The sequence below is a fragment of the Dermacentor variabilis genome, chromosome 4 (assembly GCF_050947875.1).
Source record: "Dermacentor variabilis isolate Ectoservices chromosome 4, ASM5094787v1, whole genome shotgun sequence".
Taxonomy (NCBI): Eukaryota; Metazoa; Arthropoda; class Arachnida; order Ixodida; family Ixodidae; genus Dermacentor; species Dermacentor variabilis.
The window spans coordinates 56081801-56107905 of record NC_134571.1 but is presented as its reverse complement, the minus strand read 5'-3'; the positions used below and the strand labels follow the sequence as shown (position 1 = coordinate 56107905).

At 47.6% G+C, this 26105-nt stretch overlaps 1 protein-coding gene across 2 annotated transcripts in view; it reads left to right on the top strand.

The window, feature by feature from the left end:
• Positions 1–26105, top strand: part of LOC142579190 (glutamate receptor 1-like) — a 266702-nt gene that overhangs the window by 199056 nt on the left and 41541 nt on the right. For both annotated transcript variants that reach the window (XM_075689158.1, XM_075689159.1), the window contains exons 5-10: positions 10141–10391; positions 12507–12665; positions 14387–14587; positions 15969–16076; positions 16544–16657; positions 25805–26020. In XM_075689158.1, the coding sequence (XP_075545273.1) occupies positions 10141–10391; positions 12507–12665; positions 14387–14587; positions 15969–16076; positions 16544–16657; positions 25805–26020 (1049 nt within the window). The remainder of the gene's footprint in view (positions 1–10140; positions 10392–12506; positions 12666–14386; positions 14588–15968; positions 16077–16543; positions 16658–25804; positions 26021–26105) is intronic.

Here is a 26105-nt window from a genome sequence, read left to right as displayed (position 1 = left end):
AACGTACCTCAAAGGAATATTGTTGTAAAGCGAGGCTCCAGCGCAGGAGGCGGCCATTTTTGGGAGAGATGGTCTGCAGCCATTGGAGAGGGCAGTGATCCGTCTCAATGATAAACCTCGAGCCGGCTAGATAGCATGACAATTTCTGAACGGCCCACACGAGACACGCACACTCTTTCTCGGTGGCGCTATACGCCTGCTCACGACTGGTCAGCTTACGACTAGCATACAGGACGGGGTGTTCTACTTCTCCCTTTTCCCGTTGGCACAGTACAACGCCCATGCCTCGCTCACTAGCATCGCACTGAACAATGAACCCTTTTGTATAGTCTGGCGATCGTAGCACAGGCTGGTTTGTTAGGGCACTCTTTAGGGCGCTAAAAGCTCTTTCCTTTGTCTCGTCCCAGACGACTGTTTGAGGCTCTGTCTTTCTTAGAGCATCCGTCAGGGGAGCCGCGATATCAGAGTACCTAGGGATGTACCTCTGATAGTAGCCGGCGACACCCAAGAACGACCGAATATCGGTCTTGGTGCGCGGTTGCGGAAAGTCTCGCACAGCGGCCACTTTTATTTCAGAGGGGCGGCGACGACCCTGACCAATCACGTGACCGAGGTAGACAACCTCGGCCTGTGCTAACTGGCACTTAGGAGCCTTGACTGTCAAGCCCGCTTCGCGCAGGCGGGTTAGCACTGCCCGCAAGTGTGCCATATGCTCAGACCAGGATGCGGAGAATATCGCTACGTCGTCTAGATACGGTAAAGCGAATTCTTGCTGTCCCCGCAACACTTTATCCATGAGGCTTGAAAAACAGTATGGCGCGTTCTTCAAACCAAAACTCAACACTTTAGGACAGAATGTTCCCCTTGGTGAAATGAACGCCGCATACCTACTAGCCTCTTCTGTAAGTGGAACCTGCCAATAACCCCTGACAAGATCTAGGGTGGAAATAAACTGAGCGCTACTAACTTTCTCAAGGCGCTCCTCGATGTTAGGGATCGGATAAATTTGATCCTTAGTGATGGAATTAAGCCTGCGGTAGTCGACGCAAGGACGAGGTTCCTTGCCCGGTACCTCAACTAAAATCAAAGGGGAGGTATAATCACTCTCACCTGCCTCAATAACACCGAGCTGTAGCATTTTCTTTACCTCAGCCTCCATAATATCGCTCTGGCGGGGTGACACCCGATACGCCTTGGATCGTACTGGCTCTGTGGAGGTAAGTTCTATATCATGAGTAAGTACAGAAGTCCTACCAGGCCTCTCAGAGAACAGACCTTGAAACTCTTGTAATAGCTGGTGTAGTTCGGTTTTCTGCTCGGGCGACAGCGGTGCTTTACTGATAAGGTCACTAATGACTTGACCGGTGTCTTCCCTGTTCGTCACTGAGCCTAGTCCCGGAAGCTCGACCGGAAGCTCTTCAGGAACGTTTACCATCACGCACACCACTGCTTCCCTTTGTCTATAAGGTTTGAGCAGATTACAGTGGTAAACTTGCTGTGCTTTCCGCTTTCCTGGCAGACTTACCACGTAGTTAACGTCCGACAGTTTCTGAACAATTCGTGCTGGGCCCTCCCACTGCACGTCTAGTTTGTTGTTTAGCGATGTGCGCAATATCATGACCTCATCGCCAACCTCAAAACGACGGGCCCTGGCTGTCCGATCATAATAAACCTTGGCCCTCTGCTGGGCCTTTGTCATTGCTTCACCTGACAACTCCTGTGCCCTTCTTAAGCGTTCGAGGAGCTTAAGTACGTACTCCACCACGACTGCGTCGTCGCCCCTACCTTCCCACGATTCTCGAAGCATGCGAAGCGGAGATCGAAGCGAGCGACCGTACACCAGTTCAGCTGGCGAAAACCCCGTAGCCGCATGCGGCGCGGTCCTTAAAGCAAACATCACCCCAGGCAGACACAGCTCCCAGTCAGTTCGATGTTCAAAACACAACGCTCTCAACACGCGCTTCATGACGGAGTGGAGCTTCTCAACGGAATTCGACTGTGGGTGGTACACTGAGCTGTGTAACAGCTTTACCCCACACCTTTCGAGAAAAGTTGTCGTCAAAGCGCTAGTAAACACTGTGCCCTGATCTGATTGGATTTCCGCAGGGAAACCAACTCGCGCAAATATGGACAGTAGTGCATTAACTATCTCAACTGAGCTGAGTTCTTTAAGCGGCACTGCTTCAGGGAACTTTGTCGCTGGGCAGATCACAGTCAAAATGTGTCTGTACCCCGTGGCTGTTACCGGCAGAGGTCCCACAGTATCAATAACGAGCCGTCTAAAAGGCTCCGTAATGATAGGTACCAATTTCAACGGCGCCCTCGATTTGTCCCCTGGTTTGCCCACCCGCTGACAAGTGTCACATGTCCTCACGAAATGGTCTGCGTCCCGAAAACACCCTGGCCAATAGTACTCTTGCAAGAGACGGTCCTTAGTTTTCTTAACTCCTAGGTGTCCGGACCACGAACCCCCGTGTGACAAGCGCAACAGATCCTGACGATAGCATTGAGGCACGACCAGCTGATCGAACTCCACTCCTCTGCGGTCTAGATACTTCCGGTACAGGACTCCACCCCTTTCCACAAAACGCGCAGTTTTCCTGGCGATACCTTCTTTGACATTGCAGCGCACGTTTTCCAGGCTGCCATCCTTTTTTTGCTCGGCTATCAAAGCCGACCGGCTGACTTTTAGCAACCTATCAAGTCCGTCTGACGTAGGCGCGATGAGCAAATCAGTAGATAGCTCTTCTAACTTTCCCGCGTCGGGCGTTTCCTCTCCAGTATCTGGCGCCTTTAACGTTACAGACTCAAGTTTATTCAGTTCGGGCGTGCTCTGAATATCAGCTTGCTGCGCCTCTGACCCTCTTTCGTTGTTTGATAACGTCGGCCCCGCAACCACCGCCTTTGCAGCGAGCTCCCGAACCTTCGATCTGGTTAAGGCCTGAACACTAGCTTCACCAAACAAAAGCCCCTTCTCGCGCAGAAGGTGATCGGACCTGTTTGAAAATAGGTACGGGTACTGGGGTGGCAGCATAGATGACACTGCCGCCTCTGTCTCAAGCGCTCCGAAAGGTCCTTCAATAAGCACCTTTGCTACTGGCAGACACACGCTATGAGCTTCCACGGCTTGCTTGATCCACGCGCACTCGCCCGTGAACATATGGGGTTCTACGTAAGATGGGTGAACTACATCCATCGTAGCTGCGGAATCGCGAAGCACTCGGCACTCTTTCCCGTTCACGAGGAGGTCTCGCATGTAAGGCTCGAGAAGCTTCATGTTCTCGTCAGTGCTGCCTATTGAAAAAAACACAACTTTTGGTGTTGTTTCCGGACACTGCGCCGAAAAGTGACCCGGCTTCTGGCACGTATAACAAACGCCCGCTCGCCTCATCTCGAACCGCTTTCTGCGTTCGGCTTCGGCTGCCGCCGTCTCCTTAGGTTCGGTCGCACTGCTTCCACTCGCATCCGCACTACGCGTGTTCCCCTTTGCTCTCATGGGTGTGAACTTCGGCCTCTCGAACTTCGAGCCAAATTCACCCTTTTGACCATCCTTAGCTCCGCGAGCCCGACGCGTCACAAACTCCTCGGCTAGCTCAGCGGCTTTAGCCACCGTACAAACGTCTGGCCTATCCAAGACCCAGTATCGCACGTTCTCCGGTAACCGACTATAAAACTGTTCTAGCCCGAAGCACTGCAGAACTTTATCGTGGTCACCAAACGCTTTCTCTTCTTTGAGCCACTCCTGCATGTTCGACATAAGCCTATACGCAAACTCTGTATATGACTCACTTTTGCCTTTCTCATTTTCCCGAAACTTCCGACGGAACGCCTCCGCAGACAGCCGGTACTTTTTTAGCAGACTCGATTTTACTTTGTCGAAATCCTCTGCCTCCTCTCTATCCAAGCGAGCGACTACGTCGGCCGCCTCGCCGGGTAACAAAGTGAGCAAGCGCTGTGGCCACGTTTCCCGAGAGAACCCCTGCTTCTCGCACGTTCGCTCAAAGTTAACCAGGAACAAACCAATGTCCTCTCCAAGCTTAAACGGCCGCATCAGGTCAGTCATTTTGAACAATACTCGTTCTCCTGCACCGTGTGCCTGACTTCCATTACGAGCGCGTTCCATCTCTACCTCGAGACGCTTCATTTCCAAAGCGTGTTCGCGCTCTTCTTTTTTCTCTTGTTGCTCTCGCTCTTTCTGTTCTTTAAGTTCACGCTCTTCTTTTTCTTTTTGCTCTTTAAGTTCGCGCTCCTGTCTTTTTGACCTCTCCTCAATAGTCTCAAGGCATTCCGACAGCTCGTCATCCTCAGCCTCTAACTCAAGAATAGCCTTTAGCAGTTCAGGTTTTCTGAGTTTGTCTGAGACATCCAGACCCAACTCTCTTGCAAGCTCCAACAATTTCGGTTTGCGCAACGACTTCAAATCCATGGCTGCTCTGAATGCTGCTTTCTCTACTGCTTACTATTGTCTTGCCGCAAACTAACCCGGCAGCAACGACAACCACAATTACCAGCTCTGTTTCTGACACTAACAAAAGCCTGGCAAAGCTCAGAAGAAGAAAGTCCCGCACTCACCAAACCTCGCAGGCAGGAATTCCGCGCAGTCGTTCCGCTGCAGGCAACCAGTCGTCACACAGGGCTCGTTGCACTGCTCCCGGATCGTCGTTGAGCTGCTCAGCATACAGTCAACTGCATCTCTTTGCTGCTGGCCTCCGTTGTCGCGATCTCACCGCTGGCAGATAGTTGTTTGAAGTCGGAGGTGATCTCACCGCTGCCAACCAGATGTTTGGATCCGACTGCTGGTACGATCTGTTGGGAACTCGGCGCTGACGCCCGTGGTTGTACCTGGGTCGCAAGCCCCAAGGGTAGCGTTGGCCTGGCGGCCTGGGGTACAACTGGAAGCATCCGAAGGTCCCGGCAAAGCATGAGTCGACTGGTAACAACAAAACAACTTGTTTATTTTAACATCGCAAAGAGTTGGCGGTCAGGTTTGACCGAAGTAGAGAGACGGGAGAGCACTTCACTCAACAGAAGAAATCGGAGCCCTCCTTTTGGCGTCCGGGGGCAGCTGTTTTTATACTCTCGCAGTTGAGGGCAAGAAGGAACCCCTCAAAAGACGAGCACGTGAATGTACAATGGGCTAATGGTGACGCACACTGTCGTAGCGATGCCGTAGCACCATGTCGAGCACGATCTCGTAGCACCCTGTCGAGCACGATCTCGTAGCACCCTGTTGTAGCGCTGCCGGTCGGGCACAATGACTGTAATGAGAGGATGGTCCCTGCTTTGGCATCGCCTGTTTCGGGCACAATGACTGGAATGCGAGGATGATCCCTGCTTTGGCATCGCCTGTTTCGGGCACAATGACTGGAATGCGAGGGTGATCCGTTGCGGTCGCATCGCCGCAGTCGCGCCTGGAAACACCTGCCGATGAGTGTTGCGGCGACGACGATCGGGCCAAAATGTCTGCCGCCCCGCCGCAGTCGCGCCGGCAAAACCACGTGTCGCAGGCGAAACGCAACATTGGTCAGTCCCCTTGTTCACTACATGACTAGCCGGGGCCTTTCCTTTGAGCCGCTCTACCATACAATCTCTGCAGAGCTCTAAAGCAGTAAGCTAGAAAACCATTCCCCATGAACAAATCTTGGGACCATGGCCTCGCATATCGCAGCTACGAAAGGCCACAAAATCGCTAATGCAATTTTTGAAAGCTACCGGTTTGAGTGACCGCCTGTGATCCCGAGTGAGTGACCATCAGTGGATATAGAGCAGAAGACTGCTACCACGACGGCGATATCCACAGTGAGACTTTTTCTTCTTCTCTTAATCTTGACCTCTCCTTTTTTCTTTCCCCTTGCGTAGTGTAGCCAATGAGGCTCAGTCCTGGTTAACTTCCCTGCCTTTCATTCAACTCTCTCTCTCGCTCTCTTTCTCGCTCTATCTCTCGCTCTCTCTACTCATCTATCTAGCCCAGAATAATATGGTAGACACAGGCGCCATGATTACAGAGATGAAGTAAGCGGGTGAATAGCCGCATAGTGTTCTAAAACAAAATGCACTCGCTCTGGTTGGTCAGTGGCTACGGCGTACTGGCGTTGAAAACGAGGTCACACGTTCCACTTCCGGCCACGGCAGCAACATTTGCATTGAGGTGAAATTCAAGAACGCTCGTGTACTTTTATGGGCCCGTTAAGGAAACTCACGCGGTCAAAATTAGCCCGGAGCCCTCCACTACGGCTTGCCTCATAAACGTGTTGGCGCTGACAAACGCCGGCGGTCTTTCACCAGGCTCATCTTGAGAACAGTACCACAGCGTTCGTGAAGGAACGGTACCTGCGAAGTTAGGGCATTTCCATCATGGCGTGGTATTTCGTCGCTCGATTTCGACGTGTTCGAACTGCCCTGCTGTTTATCAGAGAGCAAACGGGTATAGACCATATTCTAATAGACATAGAATAGGATGACGACGACGACGACGACGACGACGACTACGACGACGACGACGTCGACGACTACGACGACGACGACGACGATGATGATTATGTCATTCGCCTTAAATGAATCAAAATAAACAAGTATCAAGTGTTTTCTCACAATAACACACATGCAGGTTTTTTTTTTCTGCAAGCAGTATGATTGCAGCAGTGAGAGGTTCCGAGACCCGGATTTCTAAATCTGTCCATGAAAGACGGTGCATGACTTGATTTGACATGGTCGTGTGTTAGCTGGTGCCCATTGCGCCTCGTCTTTTTATGTTTTTTTTTCTCGTGGTTTACGTTTTGCTTTCTGCCTGTGACATCTCCTCGACGGCTATCCTGAGCTATTTAATTGAATCAGGTTTTCTGAATAGGCTTTAGGGAAATACAGCTTTTACCGCTTCTACTATTAATTTTCTAACACCTTGTGGCTCGCGCATCATGGCCTAAGCTGCCTTTGAGTCATTAAACTCGAGTTAAATAACAAACTGTCTCCCTCCCCCTCAGATGTTTGCCTCCACGGTTCCTGAGCAGCTTACGCGAAGACCAGGTAAACAAGCGACTGGCGGCACAGCATTTGCAAAATGCCTGCAGTGCCTTCTCTTGGCCACCATGTGCCCAAACCTGTTTCAAGAACGAAGAGTGAAGAGTTCAGCTCACGCTGGGTTATGCGAAGAAACTACCACGCAGAGAAGGAAGATTGATCGCTCTTGCCTTATGCCGCACGCCCCCAATCGGAGAGAGATGGGCCGAATGGAATCGTGGCCGAGCGCAAGAAGCCGTGATGAACGGCCCTGCGAGACAGACGCGGGCCTTGTACGCCGTTATTCCTCCTGCTTCTCATGTATGCCGACCTCTCAGCGTTCCTGTTTGTTTCAACAGCGATATAGTAACCGGCTGGAGATTTACTGTAGGCGCTGGCCGTAAATAAATCTAGCAGACGTGCTTCATAGTTTATACCGTACCTGGTGTTAGCCTCAAAAAAAAAAGTATGCGCATTAAACTTTTGACAATGTAGTAATATTATAGGACTCTAAGTTGGGCAGGTTAGTAACGATCCATCTTCAACAGCAGCAGCTAGAACAAGAACGCGCAAGGAGAACACCGATCATACGCTGTCCTATTTCTTCCTTGCTTTTCTTTTCTTGTTATGAGAGATGCAATCGAAGCTGACGTGTAACAAGAAATTGGGGCCGTTTCATGCCGAAAACAGTGGAAAGAGAAAAACACTGCAAGCACATACATTTCTTTACCGTGAACCTGAAGCTACGCGAAAAAAAATTGTTAAGAAATTGGTCCTGACAAACGCCGGTGGTCTTTCACCAGACTCATCTTGGGAACAGTACCACAGCGTTCGTGAAGACATGGTACCTGCGAAGTTGGTGCATTTCCACCGTGGCGTGGTATATCGTCGCTCGATTTCGCCGCTTTCACACTGCGCTTCAAGGACTTTCAGCGCAATTTGCGATATCGCGGAGCCCAAATGCGCAAACACTGCATTAGCATTAGAGGTCATATCTCAGCAATTCCTACCTTACGAAGAAGGTGACTTGCAAATCGGACTTGTTTCACATTCCTGCTAGCGATGGACTGCGCTGCGAACAGGGCGCGTCTCCTGCTGTAGCATGCAAGCTGTCAGCTAGCTTCTTGGAGATCTCACTCTCACACTGGAGCTCTTACTCAAAAAGAGAAAGAGAGAGAGAGAGACAGACAGAAAAGAGATAAAAAGAAAAATCTTTTTGAACTAAATTCTTTCTTTGGCTGGTTCGTCCGTTTTCGTGGCGCTCGGCAGGCTGGTAGTCGATGATGGCCGGACTTTCAGCATCGATGCAATGGCTGCGACGCGAAGGGTGCCTGATTTCGCTCGACCGAACGCCAACTATTATAACTCACCAAGTAATATTAGTTAATAATAGTTATAATAGTTTATAATGCTGTCGTGCGGGCGCTTCGGGGCGTCCTAAGTTTTGAATGCTGTGCTGGAGCAATCAGAACGGACAGCAGTCTTTATGTTTCTACTGCCACCCTATCTACCCTTGTGGCCGGTGCGACAGAGGATTCTGATGTTGGGAGAGGAAGATGGCAGCCGCTATACACGCCAACACTCACGCGGTTACAGAGATAACACGCATATCACGAACTGGGCTTATGTGCATATAGCCGCCTATACAACCGCTACGGGTGTGCTGATTAACGGCTCCGCTTTCTGAAGAATTATACGCAATGAAACAACAAACGCTACCTAAATACGTCTTCAATCGCGCCATTTCTTTGATAAATCGAATAGCTTTCTAGAAGCATTCGGCTATTCTATTGTATTGACTATTGTCGTCACTGGCTTCTGTGAAATGTATTTTTTTTTAGATCAGACAAGTGGTTCTCCTCAGTATCACTTCAAGCTTTCCAAACGTATCAGAGCAACTGGCAACAAAGTAACTGCTATTCCAAGCAGCTGATTTGAAGGAAATTGAAGAGTCACTAGACGCTGCAGAGCTACTTAACAGTTCAAACCGTCCTTGAAACTCCTAATAATGTACATATGAAATATTACTCAATCTTCTTTTTTGGTTGCTGCTCATACTATAGTTTACTTTGTCATAGATTTCATTACTTAGATCGCGATAATACATCCCTCTGTCTTTTATTCCCTTTACCCCTTTCCCCAGCACAGGGTAGCCAGCCGGTACTTACACTGGCTAACCTCCCTGTCTTTCCTCTCCTTTGTCTCCTCCTCCTCCTCCTCTGTCTGAAAAAAAGTTTTGCTTTTTGTTTTAATTTTTAGATGTACTTAACATATCACTATTTTAACCGCAAGGTATACGAAGTAGCTGCATATGGGCTGGCTCCAAGGTCTCAACTAAGAATCGGGAAATAACGGGAAGAAATCAGACAAAAGCGCGCGCACGCCCGTTTGCTTAACCTCACCATCACTCCACGCCAAATTATCTCCCCGCATTGCCTTAAAAGTGCCAACCAAGCACCACCTTAATATAAATAAACATCAAGCTACAGCTCATTTTTCACAGCAAAGCTGTTAGCTTCTAGTTGGTCGCGACCTTTTGTGTCTGCGTGTGCGGCCTTTATTCCACAAAAATGTGGACTGATTCCGGAAACAATGCAAAGAAGCTGAAAGCGAACAGTGCTGCCTCTCCAAGAGGCATCACATGACATCATGAAGGGACATCACTTGACAAAGACGTCATCGCGTGACACCACGTCTGACTCGACAACGTCATCGCATGACTTCAGTGGGCGATATCGCGACGTGCGATGCTGTTATCACATAACGTTTCACATGGTGATGACATCACGCGACCTTTGTGCAATGACTCCATCAGGCGACGTTTGAGGTGATGACGTAATCATGTTTCGTCATAATGTCAAACGTGACGTCAGCACTTGGTCGCATGGGTTTTTGTACCATCGCATGTTAACGCTGGATTTCCCGCTTCGTGCGCCTTATGATCACTTCGTATCTATAAAGAATACCACCCTCAGCAGCTGTAGTGGTGGTTTTCCACAGCTTCGCCGGATATCCAGTTTAACAGGGCCGGGATGGCGAGTCCTTTATTTTTTTTTTTTTTGTTTCTGCCGAGGGTAACGCTTTCAAAGTTGTCTCCAGATGGTCAAACATACATGCAAGCCATAATTTCTCTCTACGTCGCAGGCCTGCTGAAACTGCAGCACCTATTCCAGCTGACGACGGACCGGTACCACTTGGAGGTGAAGGTTGTCACGCGCGTGCAGAACGCGTCCGATGTGCACCGCTTTCTGCGACGTCTGGAGGACCGCGACCGCGAGTCGCGCAAGTACGTCGTGCTAGACTGCAGCGCCGAGACGACGCGCCAGATCATCATCAGCCACGTCAGGGACCCGTTCATGGGGCGCCGAAACTACCACTTCCTGCTCACCAGCCTTGTGAGTGCACGTGCTCCGGTGCAAGCATTTTCAAGAGTAGCGGGACCACGAGTTAACTCGTTTTCGATTTGCATCGTAGAAAGGCTACGAAATGTTCGAGCTCACACATACGCACACAGACATACGTATATATACGAAGGAAATAGTTCTTCGAATCCGGTGTATATATATATATATATTTTAAATGTGCAGGTGCACGTAGAAAAGCAAAAACAAACATTTAAATTCGACGTTTCGGCCGGAGTGTAGCCTTCATCGAGAGTGATTTTGCGACCGCGCTCTTGATGAAGGTAGGCCCTCGACCGATACGTTGAAATTAAATGTACGTTTTGGCTTTTCTATGTGCGCCTACACAGGGTGTACCAGCTAAATTTAGCCAGAGTTTAATAATATGCCGATGTCCTCTAATGCGAAGCGACTAAATGTTATTGTGTGGAGTAAGTCACACTATATTTTTTTTATTCTGCCTAATTGCATAATTAGTCAAGATTAATTAACCAACTTCTGAAGCAACGAAGTTTGGCAGAAAATTCAAATTAGAAAGTTGTAGAGCGCTTTGCACAACGTCCGATGAAACAGTTTGTAACTTTCTATGAGGTATTAGTGTTTGTCCACCTACTGCAGATACCTGCCAAATGCAAGAGAATACCACGTGACATGCCCGCTTGCGCGTCGTTATTGCAGCGCTCCGAAACATTTCTCGCACAAAGGAACATAGCATCTAGCAGGGTGTGCTGCCGCTTAAAAGGCGATAGGGCAGTGATCGCAGGCGTTTGCTGTGCAATTTACGCCACCGATGTGCTTCCCTCGCAGCAGTTCATGATAGCGATAAGCCGGCGCAGCGGCAGCACACCCGGCTAAATGCCATGTTCATTTGTACGTGGAGCCTTTGGCAGCGCTGGTTTTTTATGCTGCGATTAATAAATATCGGGTCCCTCGGTTAACCCCCTTTCTTCTTGTTCATATATATATATATATATATATAAATAAAAGAAACATGAGACATCCACCCAAACGTATCTAAGTGCTACAAAGGAAACCCGAACGGGTTCCTCGAAAAGCTTCGCAGTTGAAGAAAAATTCGTCTTGGTCCAGGACTCGAACCCGGAACCACCGCCTTTCCGGGGCAGCCGCTCTACCATCTGAGCTAACCAGGTGGCTAGCAGATGGCAGGCGAAGTCGAATTTATCAACAACTCAGAAGGAAAGGCAAGAGTTTGAAAGGGGGTTATATATATATATATATATATATATATATATATATATATATATATATATATATACAGGTGTCATGACTCAACCCTAATAATACCAATAGCTAACAGGCAGTGCGTGCTTTTGTAAGATATCGCATGTACTACTACGTTACCTCTAAAGCAATTTTTAAGGCGTGATCCGCCCGCAGCTCTTAAAAAGTGCCCTGTCAATCTGACTTCTCCACATCAACATACGTTGTGCCAAGAAGCCAGCTTTGGTACGCGCCTTCGTTTTGTAGGGATTGACTGAAATATTCGTACGTTACGTTTATTTGCGTTACCATAGAAACTGTGAGTATCGTTAGAACTACGCAAATAAACAAAAAAGTACCTGGATTAATAAACATCATCCGTAAGTATATGAGCCGAGCCGCTGCGTGACAAATAAGGCGTACCAAGTTGATGACAGCTGAAGTCGACACAGATACGGTAGAGCTAATGTCAGACTCGAATCTGCAGGAAGTATAATTACGAATCTTAGACACATCGAAAAGGCCAAGTACGAACGAAATCCAGTCGGAGGCGTGTGAACGGCTAGTTTTGGAAGGCTTAGGAAAGATTCACATTGATAGGCACATGAAATCTCGAAAGGTAGTTCGCTATCATTTGGCTGTTCTATACCAAGATCGTGAAGAAAAAGCCGAATCCACAGTGAGAATAAGATGACCTTAGAGCACATAATCATTGGCATGGCCCAAGGATTGCAAACGATCTTTAGAATAAATATAGTGCAGAGTGACTCTATATGGATTGTTCTGTCTGATATATACTGGCCTCATAGTGAAAAACTAGTTACTCCTCCTGGCATAAACCATTCAGGAAGGGTCACTCATTTTGCGTATGCGTTCTCCTCCTCCCAGATTATGGACGAATTCCAAAACAATCCAAGCCTGGAGTTCGGCGCCGTCAACATCACCGGCTTCCGGCTAGTCCAGAACACAACGCTTCCTTACAAAGAAGTCTTTACTGAGCGCATCTCTAAGATTCCTTGGCCAGACCCTAAGAAGAAGAGAATATCGGTGAGTGAAACATTGCTTTTCCAATGCATGATATAACCATTTCCATTTTTCTTGTGAAATCGTATGATTCGCTTGACAACATTGTTTTTTTTTCTTTAATGTGTGTGTGTTTTCTTGTTGCTATTGATTCATTTACTTCAAGGCTTTGACTTGTTTGCTGTGGTTTTTAGACAGGCGGCTTTTTAATAGACACAGTTTTCATAATCTAGCAGCTGACGAACAACAAAGCGTACATCACCCGTGTTGCTTGAAAGTCCGAAATATACGAGAGTGAGAGAGGTTTTTAGTGAAATCTGGAGATTTTCGCCTCGAATTAGGCTAAACATCGCAATGGGGCCTCTACAGTTGTATCAAAAGATAATAAAACGAACTTCGAAGACGCTGAGACTCAGACGTCGCAGCAACTCCTGTAAGTATACAGTAAAGTTTGTTCTTTCTTCTTTCAAGTTGACCAACTCTCTTCAAGGTGTTAATAGGCTGTGATGGATCAAGAGGCAATTGGAGATGAGAAACTTGGAGATATTAACGTATAGTATCAACTTTTTAAAAAAGGAAAACATAATAAGTAAATTATAATGCCAGAAATCGCCGAATTGTGACGCTTGAAATTGTGCGACGGTTCTAGGTGACGTGGCCGGGGTATCGATAGTGGTGGGATTTTCTCTGGTGCCCTATGGGAAACTACGCAAAAAGCTGTCTCTATCATTCTCTCTTTTCTTTCTCTCTCTCTCTCTCTCTCTCTCTCTCTCTCTCTCACTCACTCTTTTCCTGCCTTTTTCTTTTTTTATTGAGGCAACTTCACGGCGTGGGGATGGCTAAATTATTTATTCACTGCCAACGTTTCTGACATCCTAATAACCGAACCGTAACAGTCTAGCTACTGCTTTGGCCGGATCATTTTTATTTTGCCGCTTTAACTTGTCTTTCGCTCACGTCTTTGTTTAGAAATTCGGAAGTTACCCCGTTTTCAACACTAACGTAATCAATTTCAAACGCATTCCTACTGCGGTGCACAGGTGGAAGGAGGAACGTAGTACTTCTTGGTAATTTTCTACAAGTTTAAGACCAGTCCTTAGCGTCGTACATTTTTTTATGATTACGACGTGGATCGTCTGCGAAATAAACGTGCGTTTAAGTCCGTTCGTTAGAATCCTGGCAGAGCCTCGGTACAGCCTCTAACAGCTTATTCCTTAATAAGTCAACGAATTTAGAAAGCAAGCTCAATCGTACTTTCGCTTATTTCAGTTTGGACAGCAAGGCAAAAGCTTGATTTAAGAACTTTTTTTGTTATTTCCAATAGTGCTTGACGGATTGCTCGATCGTTTGTGTATCTGAACTGTGTGGTGCTTTATTACGTTGAGTTGTGTAAGAACATTGCAGTGTGAGTGACATTGTGAGATTTACTGTATTGTGTGAACTGTCTAAGACTATCAGAAGTGGTTTTGATGTTTTAATATTACTGTAAATAATTATGTTTGCACGTTGCACAATATCTTGCTGTTATAATCGCGTCTGCTCTGAACTGATCTCTCTCCTGAGTTGCAAGTTGCTTGCCGTCTAACTGCTGCGGCGTTTTGTTTGCCGAAGTCTCGAAGGGGAAAAAAACAATAAATTAGAGCACAAGTTTGCAACCCTGGCTTCGCCTTCAGCTAACAACCTGGTCCTCTTCTTTCCTTCTTCCCCACTCGATATTACGACGCGTCTCATTTTTGTCATCGTAGGCCGACGCGGCCCTCATGTACGACGGTGCCAAAGTGCTTCTGCACGCATTCAAGCAGCTCCTGCGAGACTACCCGAGCATCTTCAGCAAGAACTTCAGGCGCGGCGAGGTCTACAATAACAACACCCGAGGCATCGACTGCCGCCGCGAGAAGGTCATGCCTTGGGAACATGGCGAAGAGATCGCCAAACGCATTCGCTCGGTACGAGCAACGTCCCTTGTCTTCTATGAGTGTGTCAGTGCCAGGTGCCTCCGGCAGATAAGCGTGTACGAGTGCGCATGTGTAAAACGCTACTTAAGCAACATACAGGGAGTGACCATCGCCACATTTGGGCACCAACATCACATTTTAATCACGTAAAAAAATAATAAAACACCCGCAAGCTGAGCATTGTGCTCTAAGATTTCTCGCATCTTCTGTAACTATCTTTTTTTGAAGATATCCTGATAAACAATAATAATTGCAAGTGCTCAAGATTATCATTATATAAGAGCTCGACTACAAAGGGCCCACAAAACAAATCCGGCCCGCTAGGCAAGACAACGTAATTTGCAGGACACCCATAGAAAGGTCTGTACACCCCCTCTCCTGCCGCCAAACCCTCCCAAGCCTCTCGTGTCCTTCTAAACACGCCTGAACTGAGTGATTTAATATATACAAAAAGATCTGAAAAGCTTGCAACGTCGTGTTTTATGTGATTAACTACAGCTATTGTTTTAACTATACTCCAGTATTATTGAGCCTTAACGCAGAGTACTTTAGAAATAACATGCACCCAAAGTTGGCGCACGCTGACAACCCTTCACAAAAAGATAACCCAAGCCAATTTGCGGTTATGCGCATATATATGCAGTGTTGGTGATCCTACTCTTTGGATAAGTTAAGCCGCTTGGGCACATTGCGTTTAAAGCTCTGTAATACTAATCTCCAATGTTGCACTAGTATTTCTTGCTCTTTTTCGAGCCCCTTGAGGTGTCAAGCGCAAGCATGCAGTAAAGAAAAAATTTTAGCATATCGTAAACCGGAAGGCACTCTAGGCTTTATGCTTCTATGGCCTCTTCAGATGTGTTCAGATACCTTAGTGCGGAGAGGTTGCGGTAGCGAATAGCTCGGATACTGCAGTTCTCCTCATTTTTAACAAATCAAGAAATAACAAAAGAAAGAAAAACGACCTCCCGGGCACCGCAATGCTCAACTATACAATAAGTGACAAGTCGCACTCAATTCTACAGCACAAATACCAGGGCGACCTTACACTTCACAAACATTGGTTCGCTTTCATCCCTCTTTATGTTCTCATAAGCTTGCGAACGAAACGGTACCATTGAGGGGAAAAAAAGAAAAAGGAGTATGGAGCACGGAAACACTTCAACTTCCCTTTTCTCTTCAGCGTGAGCATGTGGCATCAATTGCAGATGTTGTCTTTCTGCTCTCGTTGTACAGGAAATAAAACTTGCGCTTAGTGAGAAAAAAATAGACAGAAAGAAAACACTGAAGGACTGTTGATCCCTGCTTTCATTCTGTCTTTTTTGCTACCTACCTCTGTTTTCTTTATGTGGCTTCTCTCACATCCCTTTTCTAGACGAAGATCAAAGGGCTGACTGGAAACGTCAGTTTTGACGACCGAGGCTTCCGAGTCAACTACACCATTGACGTGGTCGAAATGACAATAAACAGCGAGATGGTAAAGGTACGTGGTACAAGAGCGTCCGGAAAAAAAATGTTTTTTTTTACGTCATTGCTTTTTCGATTTGGCCTGGTTTTGTTGCCATCGCATTTCACAGGAAAAAAAGTTTCGAGTGTCCTCTCGGAGAGCTCGGTTTACCACTCACTGAAACTACTGAAATTCGGCACCGCCCAGGGCATCCAGCAACCTGAGCCATCTTCCGGATTCATAGTGAAAAACAACAAAGAAAACGAAGAAAGAAAGAACCGGTGTAATGCAGAAGTCGACAGCTCCCTGCACGTGCACGCACATACATGTACAGAATTGCGAAACTCCCAGGAGCGCCGAGAGGCACTAGACATTAGTGTAGCCACTCGCAAGTGGGCATCCTGTACAGGAGCAGCTGCGGCTGTAGCTTCCTTCCTAAAGAGAAGCCACGCGCAGAAGGAAAATTGTCGGTGATGGCAAAAGGCCGCCCTTACTTTGTCCAGATCGCCGAGTGGTCGGACCTAAAAGGGCTCAAGCTTTCGTCGCCCAAGTACCGTCGAGTCTACCAGGACACGGGCTTCGAGAGCAACAAGACCTACATCGTGACCAGCATTCTGGTAAAGCGTTTCTGTCACGACAAGTTCCCCTTTGCTTCTTTTTTCTCCTTCCTGTTCCTTTTCCCTCCTGATGTGCGAGTGTCGGCGTCGTACTTCTGACCTCGAGTTGCTACACGTATACCTTCTGACATTCTTAGATGAAAAGGAAATACCTCCGACTCTGTTCACTTCCTTTCAAAGCGCGAACTGGCGAAAATTTATCCCTTAATAGCCAGCAAACGCATGCAGGAGTGCATGCGTGTATGCGTGAATGCATGCAAGCGCACCGGATAATACGAAGTAGTATTCGTTACTCGCGAACACCAATATGCGTAGTGCACTCCTTTATACTGCGAGCGCAGATGAAAAGCATGTAGTGGTAAAGAATGTTTCCCCTGTGCTTCGTATTTATTGGCATAGGTGCTATTATCGCACTAGTAGTTTGCGATATGCGTGCCGAACGTGTTGGCGTTATGCAGGCTTCCTCAAGTAACGTAGCGCCAGCGCATTACTTGTAGGAATGTTTGTGCTGAATGAATGTTTGTTGTAGCAGTACAACGGCAATTGCACGTGGTAACATGTTCGTCAATATTTGCGAGGGGATAGGGGGGGTAGAGTAATCGGTGCCCGCCGCCCCCCCCCCTTTTTTTTACTTTGTTTTCCCTGTCGACGCCCACTGTGTGCAGTCTTTACAAAAAGAAACCAGCATCAATACGCGCATGACCGTAGCTGATTTGCGGACATCTAGTCGGTCTCCTGTTACTGCTGAAAATCATTGAAAAACGAAATCAAATTCTCGACCTGGTCCTTCCCGGGGTCTCTCGTCAGAAATTCCACAAACATGACATGATGCAGCCAAGACACAGCAACACTCATACCCCTTGTAAATTTGGTTCCGTTTAGAAAGGTTCTATATAAAGCACTACCAAGTTCGCCTGTAGAAACGACACGTGATGCAATTCCCGCCCTTGTCTTTCATAAAATTTTTCGCGCAAACATACGGTGTCATCTTTGACAAAATACAAGTGAAGGAACCGTTGTGGAAGCTGTGTTCATTTGTTCTATCGCAAAAAGCGCTTAAAATAAGAGATGTTAAAGTTTTGCATCAGACTCAAAGCGAAAAAAAAATATCAGTTATATTCTCTCTTCCGCACGAAAAGCATTCCTGCGTCGCTTGCAGAAAAGCGCGAGATATTGGATTAGAACACCGTCAGAAAAGTAGGCGTTTTCATTCTGGTAAAATGTTTGCTCAGCTGAACAGCATTCACTTCCTTTCACGTTGCTACACGAGCAAACATGAGCACACAAGAGTGGAACGCTGTTTGCCCCGCCGTTGTCGTCCACGCGGCTGACGCAGAGCATGGGACCGTCGCGATCCTACACAAGAACGAAGCAAAATGTGGCAACGCTGTGTACAAGACGCCGAATCTTCGTGCGCGATCACGCGCTCTCTATAACGTCACCCCCCCCCCCCCCCCTATACTTTGATCTTCTCTCCTTTCATAACCGAAAACATAACACGATTCTCCGCTTAAGTTCGCATGACAGCCCGCGCGTCTGGCGAGATAAAATGTGAATACAAGGCGGCGGAGGCCAAGAGTCCCGCGTGTTGGTCTCGTTCTCTCTGTTTGCAGCGGTGCTTGGAAGAAAGGAGACAACGTTTGTATTTTCGTTATTAAATGTTCGTGCAAGCCGCTCCTGGTTTAGCCACTCGAAGCGCGCGTGCGCGATGCTGGCAGTCACGCTGAAGTGCCAGGCGCCAGTCTTCGCTGTAGGTGTAAGATTTCTTCATGTCAATGTTTGCTCGGGCATATAGATCGACCCGGGGGTCCAGCGTATGAATTTCGAGGCGTGTTTGAAGAGCACAGTAAACAAAGAGAACTTTATTAGCGTGCCTCGTCGATCGGCCCCGTAGCCAACACATTTCAGAAATATGTCTGAAACACAGCCGCCGTGCATGTTTGCGCGATTTTAGAGAGCTGTTGTAGACAAAGTATGTGCAGAAGGTCGGCCGCATAAATATACGAAGTAGCAGCGATGTTTGCATTATCTGCCTGCGAAAGCAAGCGCGATCATAAGCATGGTCGCTGAAGCAAATAACCAGACAGTATAATGGCCTAAGTAGATCGGAGAAAACCATGGCGATATTTTTTAGAAACTAGTGAAATAACGCTCGATAAGTCGCAGATTCTGGATCTTTGAAGAGGTTTACTAAAAAGTTCGACTGTGGTGCAAGACAATCGGTATCTTGCTAACACTAGTGACACTGGCTATTTGCTCTTTGCCGTGGTGACCGCGTCAAGTGATTTGTGAATCCGCATTCATCAGGGTGATAAGACAAGCACAAACGCCTGACAATAAGAAAGCCCGATAGCATTCCCTCAATCCCCTTTGTTTTGTTGTTCGCTAGGCAACCTTATACATTGATAGAGAGAGGGGGGGGGGAATAATTGAATGAAAACGTCTCATCTTGTTAACATCAATATCTTAAAGCAATAGTAGACGCTATTTACACTTCAAGTCTATTACAGGCACATTTCTTCAAAGCACGACAAACTTTCACAGACATGGAGCCCGAGGTCCTCTTGTTACCTAAGTGTCGTTACGCGTGCATGCGCCGGCATTACGTGAAATCTGAGCTTGCGCCCGCACCCTCCGGCTTTACGCTTAGGCGAGGTAGCTGCTACGCAATATGTGCTTTCTTCGCACCTGGCCTTGAGATGCACCGAGTGATTACACGAAACTGTATAATGCTGGCAACTAACTGGGTTTATTTTCTGGATTTAGATATGTGCCCAGCCATGTAACATGCCAGTCTTTTAGGTTGTACCATAGGGTGAGATCTGTGGCTGGGGGCCCGCCATCCGAGTGGCTTCCGATGGCTTAAACGTTGCCTCTCGCTGCATACCAGTTGGTGCTGCAGCTGGGAGCACGAATGGTGTGCTCGGCTACCTTGATGTGATGCTCCATCTATACAGTGGGTCCTCCGTTTAATATGCCACCACCGCCACCCACATTACGTACCGAATGTGGAGCGTGCCACACTGTTCCCACTCACACTGCGCCACCGCGTGCCCCACCTGGTGGTGTTAAAACATACCTAAAAAGCCATCGAGCTTTTTTACAAGAGAGCCTACCTCCAGACACGCAAGGGCGAGCAACGCAGTATAGTCAAGACAGCCTAATGTAACTATTCCTCTTACTACAGTTCATCGCTAGCATTTAAAAAAATAATTGACACAGCGACGGATGTCATGGGCATGCGGACGATGTCTGTCAGCGTGTATCAGACAGAAAGAACACGTGTGGGCTGACAACACCGCCGCAGCTACTCACGCAAATTTGCAAAGCAGCACTTTGCTTCGCGATCTTCTTTTTTTTCTTTATTGCGATAGCATTGAAGAAATATATGGACATTCCAGGTGCATTTCTGCCGTCGGCGTCGCCGTCGCCGTGAGGTTACATATAAAGTCCAAGGGAGATAAAATCGTCGCCTCGCGCCGTATGCTGCATGTGCGACTGAAAGCCTGCGAGGGTGAGCCGACGATGAGCGGGAAGGGTGAGCGGGGAGGAAGCGCGCCCCCTTCCGTCGCGCGCAAGCCTTCGGAATGAGGCTAGGAAGCGGGAAGTGCGTTCTACTTCCGGCTTCCCGGGCGGCAGCGCGCGCCTGGCCGGGCCGCTTTATCTTGAAAGCCATCTGCGACGTGTACAGAGTTCGCACTGCACGGTGTTTTCGCGACTTAGTTCTCGTTGATGCGAGCGGCTGCGTGAAGGTCAGTTTGCTCGCTGCTGCTGCCGCGTTTCCTCACTGCAGCGTTTTCGCAGCGCATTCACGCGTTAAACGAGTCAGATGTGTTCATGTTTGCCTGTGCACGCTTGACACCATGCTTGTCAATTTAATTATTATGCCTATGTTTACAAGTTTATAATGCCGATAAAACTATTATCCTTACTTCGTATGGCTGTAGACTAATTTGCTACCGCGATCGATGCTTCGCCTTTCGGGCGAAACTGCGAGTTTTGTTTTATTTTCTCATTTCTGTCCTCGGATTTCACATTCAGCGGTTTCACGCTCAGCCCAGTTTCATTTCGTAAAATTTTCTTTTCTCTACTATTTCTTCCCCGGTGTCCTACGGTTCTGCGCTTTGCAGGTGAGGCATGTTAGGTGTCATTGCAGCAACACAGATTAGAAAAGATACGCAATAAGAACAACCTTCGGCTTCCTGAAGCTCTTAATATAAGCAATTACTGAGGCTTTACTGGGGTCTCAAAAGAAAGTGTTAGTAAAGTTAACGTTTATAATCTCCGATTTGAGCTGCGAGTTGCCATGACAGGAACCGTAAGTGTGACTATGTGTAAGTTAGCTGTTACTCCACGCGTGCTCTGTTTCACTCTCTCTTGGTGACAGATCGACGACAGCAGCCTATTCGGGCTTACACTGCGATACATCAACGGCTGAAATATGATGACAAAAGAAATTCGGGCAGAAAGAAGAGTGTATAGTGTGACAGCAATGGCACATAACAAAAAAAAAAGGGGGGGCGGGATCAAGCATCCGAAGTTTGACGGGCATTGAGGCAAGCACTACAATGGACGACTAGCTCCCTGTCGCACAAAATGTACCACTTTTTACAGCATGACGCCTGTGTCTGCGCGCGGAGCTCGCCCGCTTGACAGAACGATGAGAGACCAGCCCTGAATCGAGAGAAAGGATAATGTGACCCCCGTCGCTCGATGACAGTCAGGCCGGCAAACGAAAACAAACGAAGTGGTGACCCAGCGCGACGCGTCTTCTTTTCCTTTGTTATTCTAAGCTGCCTCTTGGTCGAGCATTGGACGCCTCTTGTCGTCCTGTCTCGGCAAGCCTGCGTGCCGGTCTGAACGCCTTTCACGTCGTTCCGCTCCGATGGTTCTGATGATTGTCGTCGCACGGCGCCCCCGGCGCCGCGTCAGAGACATCCCGCGCCGTGTCGGGAAGTTACGCGACGAGGCGACCTCCGTGCGAGCGCTGCTCGTTGTGTGCGGCTCAAGAAAGAGCGAGAGAGACAAGAAGGAAAGCATAGATTCCTTTGATAGCTTATTTTTTGTCCTTCGTTTCACCCTCGAACTTGTTTAGCTTTCTTATCTTTGTATTTCGTGAACTTAAATGAGCGGGATTGATTCGCAAAGAGGCACAGGAATAACAAGCGTTTTTCCAACTGCCCGCAGAACTGTTTCAATATATTTAAATGTCTTCATTCGCTCTTTTAGACCCATTTTGTTGCCCCACTCAGAGATGTAGAAAAAAACTGAAAAGTCTGCCTATCTCGGTCGGATGATACACGATATTTTCATTTTCCCGTATAACCACGCAAATAGGTAACACAACAAGCACGGAAGAGAAGATCCTGGAGCCGTGGCATCTGCGATGTGTGATGTGAATCCACAAAAACGCTGTGTCTTTTCTTAACATGCATCACCTTACATGGCCGTTCGTGACTGAACTAACGACGAACGCTTGAGCGTGTTTCCGTACGGCCCGTGAAGCTTTCATCTGTCCTTCTAATACTTCTCTACCCTTTCTTACCTTTCCTGTGCAAGGTATAGCCAAGCAGGCTTAGCATGGTTAACCTGATTGCTTTTGTTTCATCTCTCTCTCTCTCTCTCTCTCTCTCTCTCTCACACACACACACACACACACACAGTAAAGAGCGTGTATCCCAGTTTTCGTTTGTGCGCGTCTCCCTGATAATTACCTACGGCTTTATTTATTTACCAGCTAGTATTTTTGATACAACAATACACTAGTTTCCAAATTATCGCAGAAAATAGGAGAGGCATTCACCGGGTTTCGTTCTGTGCGTGTTTTCCTAATTATTTGTTCATGTTTCCTTCCTTTTACTTGCAAGTTTGTGTCAGTCATCGCGAGCGGCAATTTGTTCTTTTCTGTCGGTGTTCCATTTTATGGCACATACGAGTGTCTTTATATTTTCCCCTGAAGCGAATTGAAGTAGGAGAAAGTATATTGCTTCACGCTTCTCCATATGAACTCCTGTTAATCGTTCCTACCTACATTTCGTGCGTCAAGAAAAAAATTATGAATGAAAAATAAGCTGACAACAACAACAAAATATCCTACAAAAAATTACCCAATTAGGTGAAACACTTGGGCACGAATGTCAACAGCGTTGTGAATACAAGTAATGTTCAGCAATAAAAAGTGTAGCGTAGTGCCGAATGGAAGCTGTTTTTGTTTGTTTTATTTTACTAACGATTTAGTATATGGTTTCGTGTGACTGCGTGGCTGTGCTTGTGCTTGATCTTGTGCTGCGAGTACGCATGAGCAAGTGTTCTCTCTTCCCCGCTGTTGCTATTTGCTACAGCATTATTCGCCCGCTACTCTATGAAGTAGAAGTATCAAACTCACGTCTTTCGGGAATCTGGGGCAGAATCCACTAAACTTCGCTGTTAGTATGCAAACGAAGAGACACCGCGTTTAACTTAGGGCGTCGTATGAGAGCGAGGAGGAAACAAAGCTCGGATTAGACTACAATAAATGAAAGAAGTGCGGTCAATTGATAGCACGAACGCAAGTCATGCATAAGTATTTGAGGCGATATTTTTAAGACTAACCACTGCACAGCTTCCCTTTTCCGGGCGTCTGCTGCAGAGCCGACAAGCGCAACCGCGCTCGCCCGTTCACTGCACCGCCGTCTAAAGAATTGCAGTAGAGGCGTCACCCATTCTTCTCAGATTTCTGCGAGGGACAGGACTGATGGACACGTGGTGACGTATTTGGCGCAGAAAGAGACACTCAGTCGGAGCAATGGCCGGCCAGGCCTGCCAGGCTAATCCCGCCTGTATACATCGCTACCACCACCGCCGCCGCCGTATTACAAATCGACTAAGTGTCATTATTTCGATACTAACTACGAACATGAAAAAAATAACTCCACGGTATATTGCTCATATGGCATAAAGGCAAGGGGCCCAGCACCCGTATGTTCGTCGCTATGGTATGTGATCGCGCTGCACACGGTTGGAGGTGCGGTTCTAATTCCACGCATAGGCTCAATATCGGCTCCTTCGGTCGCCGGGGCCGTCCAAGGCGCTGGAAGACGATGTCGTCGACCGCCAGCCGACGTCGAAACGCGCGCTCCCTTCGCATAGGATAAGTGTCGAGGGCACGGAGAGCTATGAAAATAAGTCATAAAAAAGAAATGCAGAAAGAAGGCGTGGCTACCGACACTCCCAAATTAGGACAGAAAACTTCACTACGTACCGTCCGCACGTGCACGTTTCGCTGCCCATCCCGCTCTGACATCATATCAGCGATCATCGTTTCAGCTTATCAAACGCGATGATGCCTCGCACAAGGTCGAGAGTTTGTTTTGCAGGTTAAGGTGGGCCGCGTTCCGACAGAGGCGAAATGCACAAAGGCGCGTCCACATGAATTTTGGATACGGGTAATAAATCATAGCTTGGTGATGTCATGGTCTGGAACCTCTAACTGCGCTGTCTGTGATAGCTCAAGTGGCGCCTCACAGAAATCAAGACTAATCAGTCAACATCACCACGATGCCCAGCGCCGACGTTGCCATTGTTAAATTTTTTTATTTGTTTGTTTTTTGTAGCACACACCATTCAATTAGGAATATGCGAAGTGCTGCAAGCTAGCGCCCCCAAACATCACGTTTTAACCTCACAAGATGGCGGACGTTGCTCAAGAAGCATAATCAAAGCGAGAGCGTACAAGCAGGTGTCGCTTTCCTCGCTTCCATCTCTTCCTCATCACACCCTCGCTGTTCGCGAGCTTACGCTGGCCTCAACGGTGCCGTAAGCGACACATCGTCCCTCTTGCGTCCGGCAACCTAATAGTGCAGACAAGCCTATACTATCTTGTATTTCGCGTATCCCGTCTTCTTCGCCACTAAGGTCTCAAGATGAGCTTTCACATGGAAATTTATGTCGCGACGACCTTTACGCTGGCGCTGATTGTTCATATTATCCCAAACCCAAGTTCCACTTAACAACAGCTTTTGGACGCTATGTTTTCTTTCTTCTCTTCTTTCAATGCAGCACAAAAGCTAGTCTTTGCGTTAGAATACCGAATAAATACTAAAGTGCTCTGCGTATTCTGCTTAGCCGTGTAGGTCGCTTACTTCTGTTCTTTTGCACATACTGTACTGTGCAGAGGTTAAAATTGAGAACACCTCGGCTGGTCAGTTTTCATTCCATCTTTTTACAAACGTCCAGGCGAAACGCGGCCTACTAGCGGTCGTTTATAATCAGACTATGAACGAAGTTGTTTCACAAGAGTTCGTGAACGGAAATGGACGAACCGTAGGGAAAAAAGTGATGGCAGATGTACACGTGTTACTTTAACGAATACTACGAGAGGCACATTTAGGAACCTAAGATCGTACCACAGACTGCTACCACACACAAAATCAAGGTCGCTGTGACGTCACAGTGCTCTGCTACATGAACAGAAAATGACTGAGCCTAACAGGCACGGTGCCTACCGTTCCTTCCCTTTAATTGGCTTCGTTGGCTCACTAGGTTCAAATACCGGCGGCTTGTGGGTCATTGTACTATGATAAAGATATATGTAACATAAAGTAAACTTTTCTGGTTTACGCTATTATGTACATATATATATCGAGCATAAGTGTAGAAAGAAAGTGTGCCACAACTTTAAACGTTTATTATTGCGTAAATTACCCGGTGACACGCTGGTGGTGGTAGGCGTTGACAGACTCGGCAATTTCGCGAAGTCGTGAGATAGAGAGAGAAGGGTGTACTGAAAGACAGGAAGGTCAACCAGAGGCCCTTCTGGTTGGATACCCTTCTCATGGGGAAGGGTGTACGGAGACAAAACTAGGGACGGGACCTAAGGGCTGTATAATGTACGCATCACAAGGGAATAGGTTTGGGCATTTTGGTAATTCCTGGTTATACAAAATACATGGCGCAGTAAGAGCAGAAGACAGGCCGAGACAGCACAAGCGCTGTCCTGTCTCGACCTGTCATTTGTTCTTACTGCGTTGTGTATTCTGCATAATAATGAGCGCAGTTTGCTTACTTTGTGTTCGTGACGTCGAGGTTTAGGAGAGTGGAATCTGGGGGCTCAGTTAGACTGCTCTGGCTGCGCGCGCTGAGGCATGCCCCGTGGTTTGTGCGCGCCAGGAAGAGCCCTATCTGATGTACAAGAAGCCCGAGCCGGGCCAGGTGCTCACCGGCAACGACGTGTTCGAGGGCTACTGCAAGGACCTGGCCGACCTCATTGCCGACAACCTCAAGTTCAACTACACGCTTAAGCTGGTCAACGACTCGAAGTACGGTGGTCAAGACGCCAACTCGCAGGCCGGATGGAACGGGATGGTCGGCGAGCTCATTCGCCAGGTGAGTCGGTTTGCGACGGACTTTACGCGAAAGAGAAGTGTATCTTGGCCTGCTTTGTATTAGCCGAAATACGTATTTACCGCAA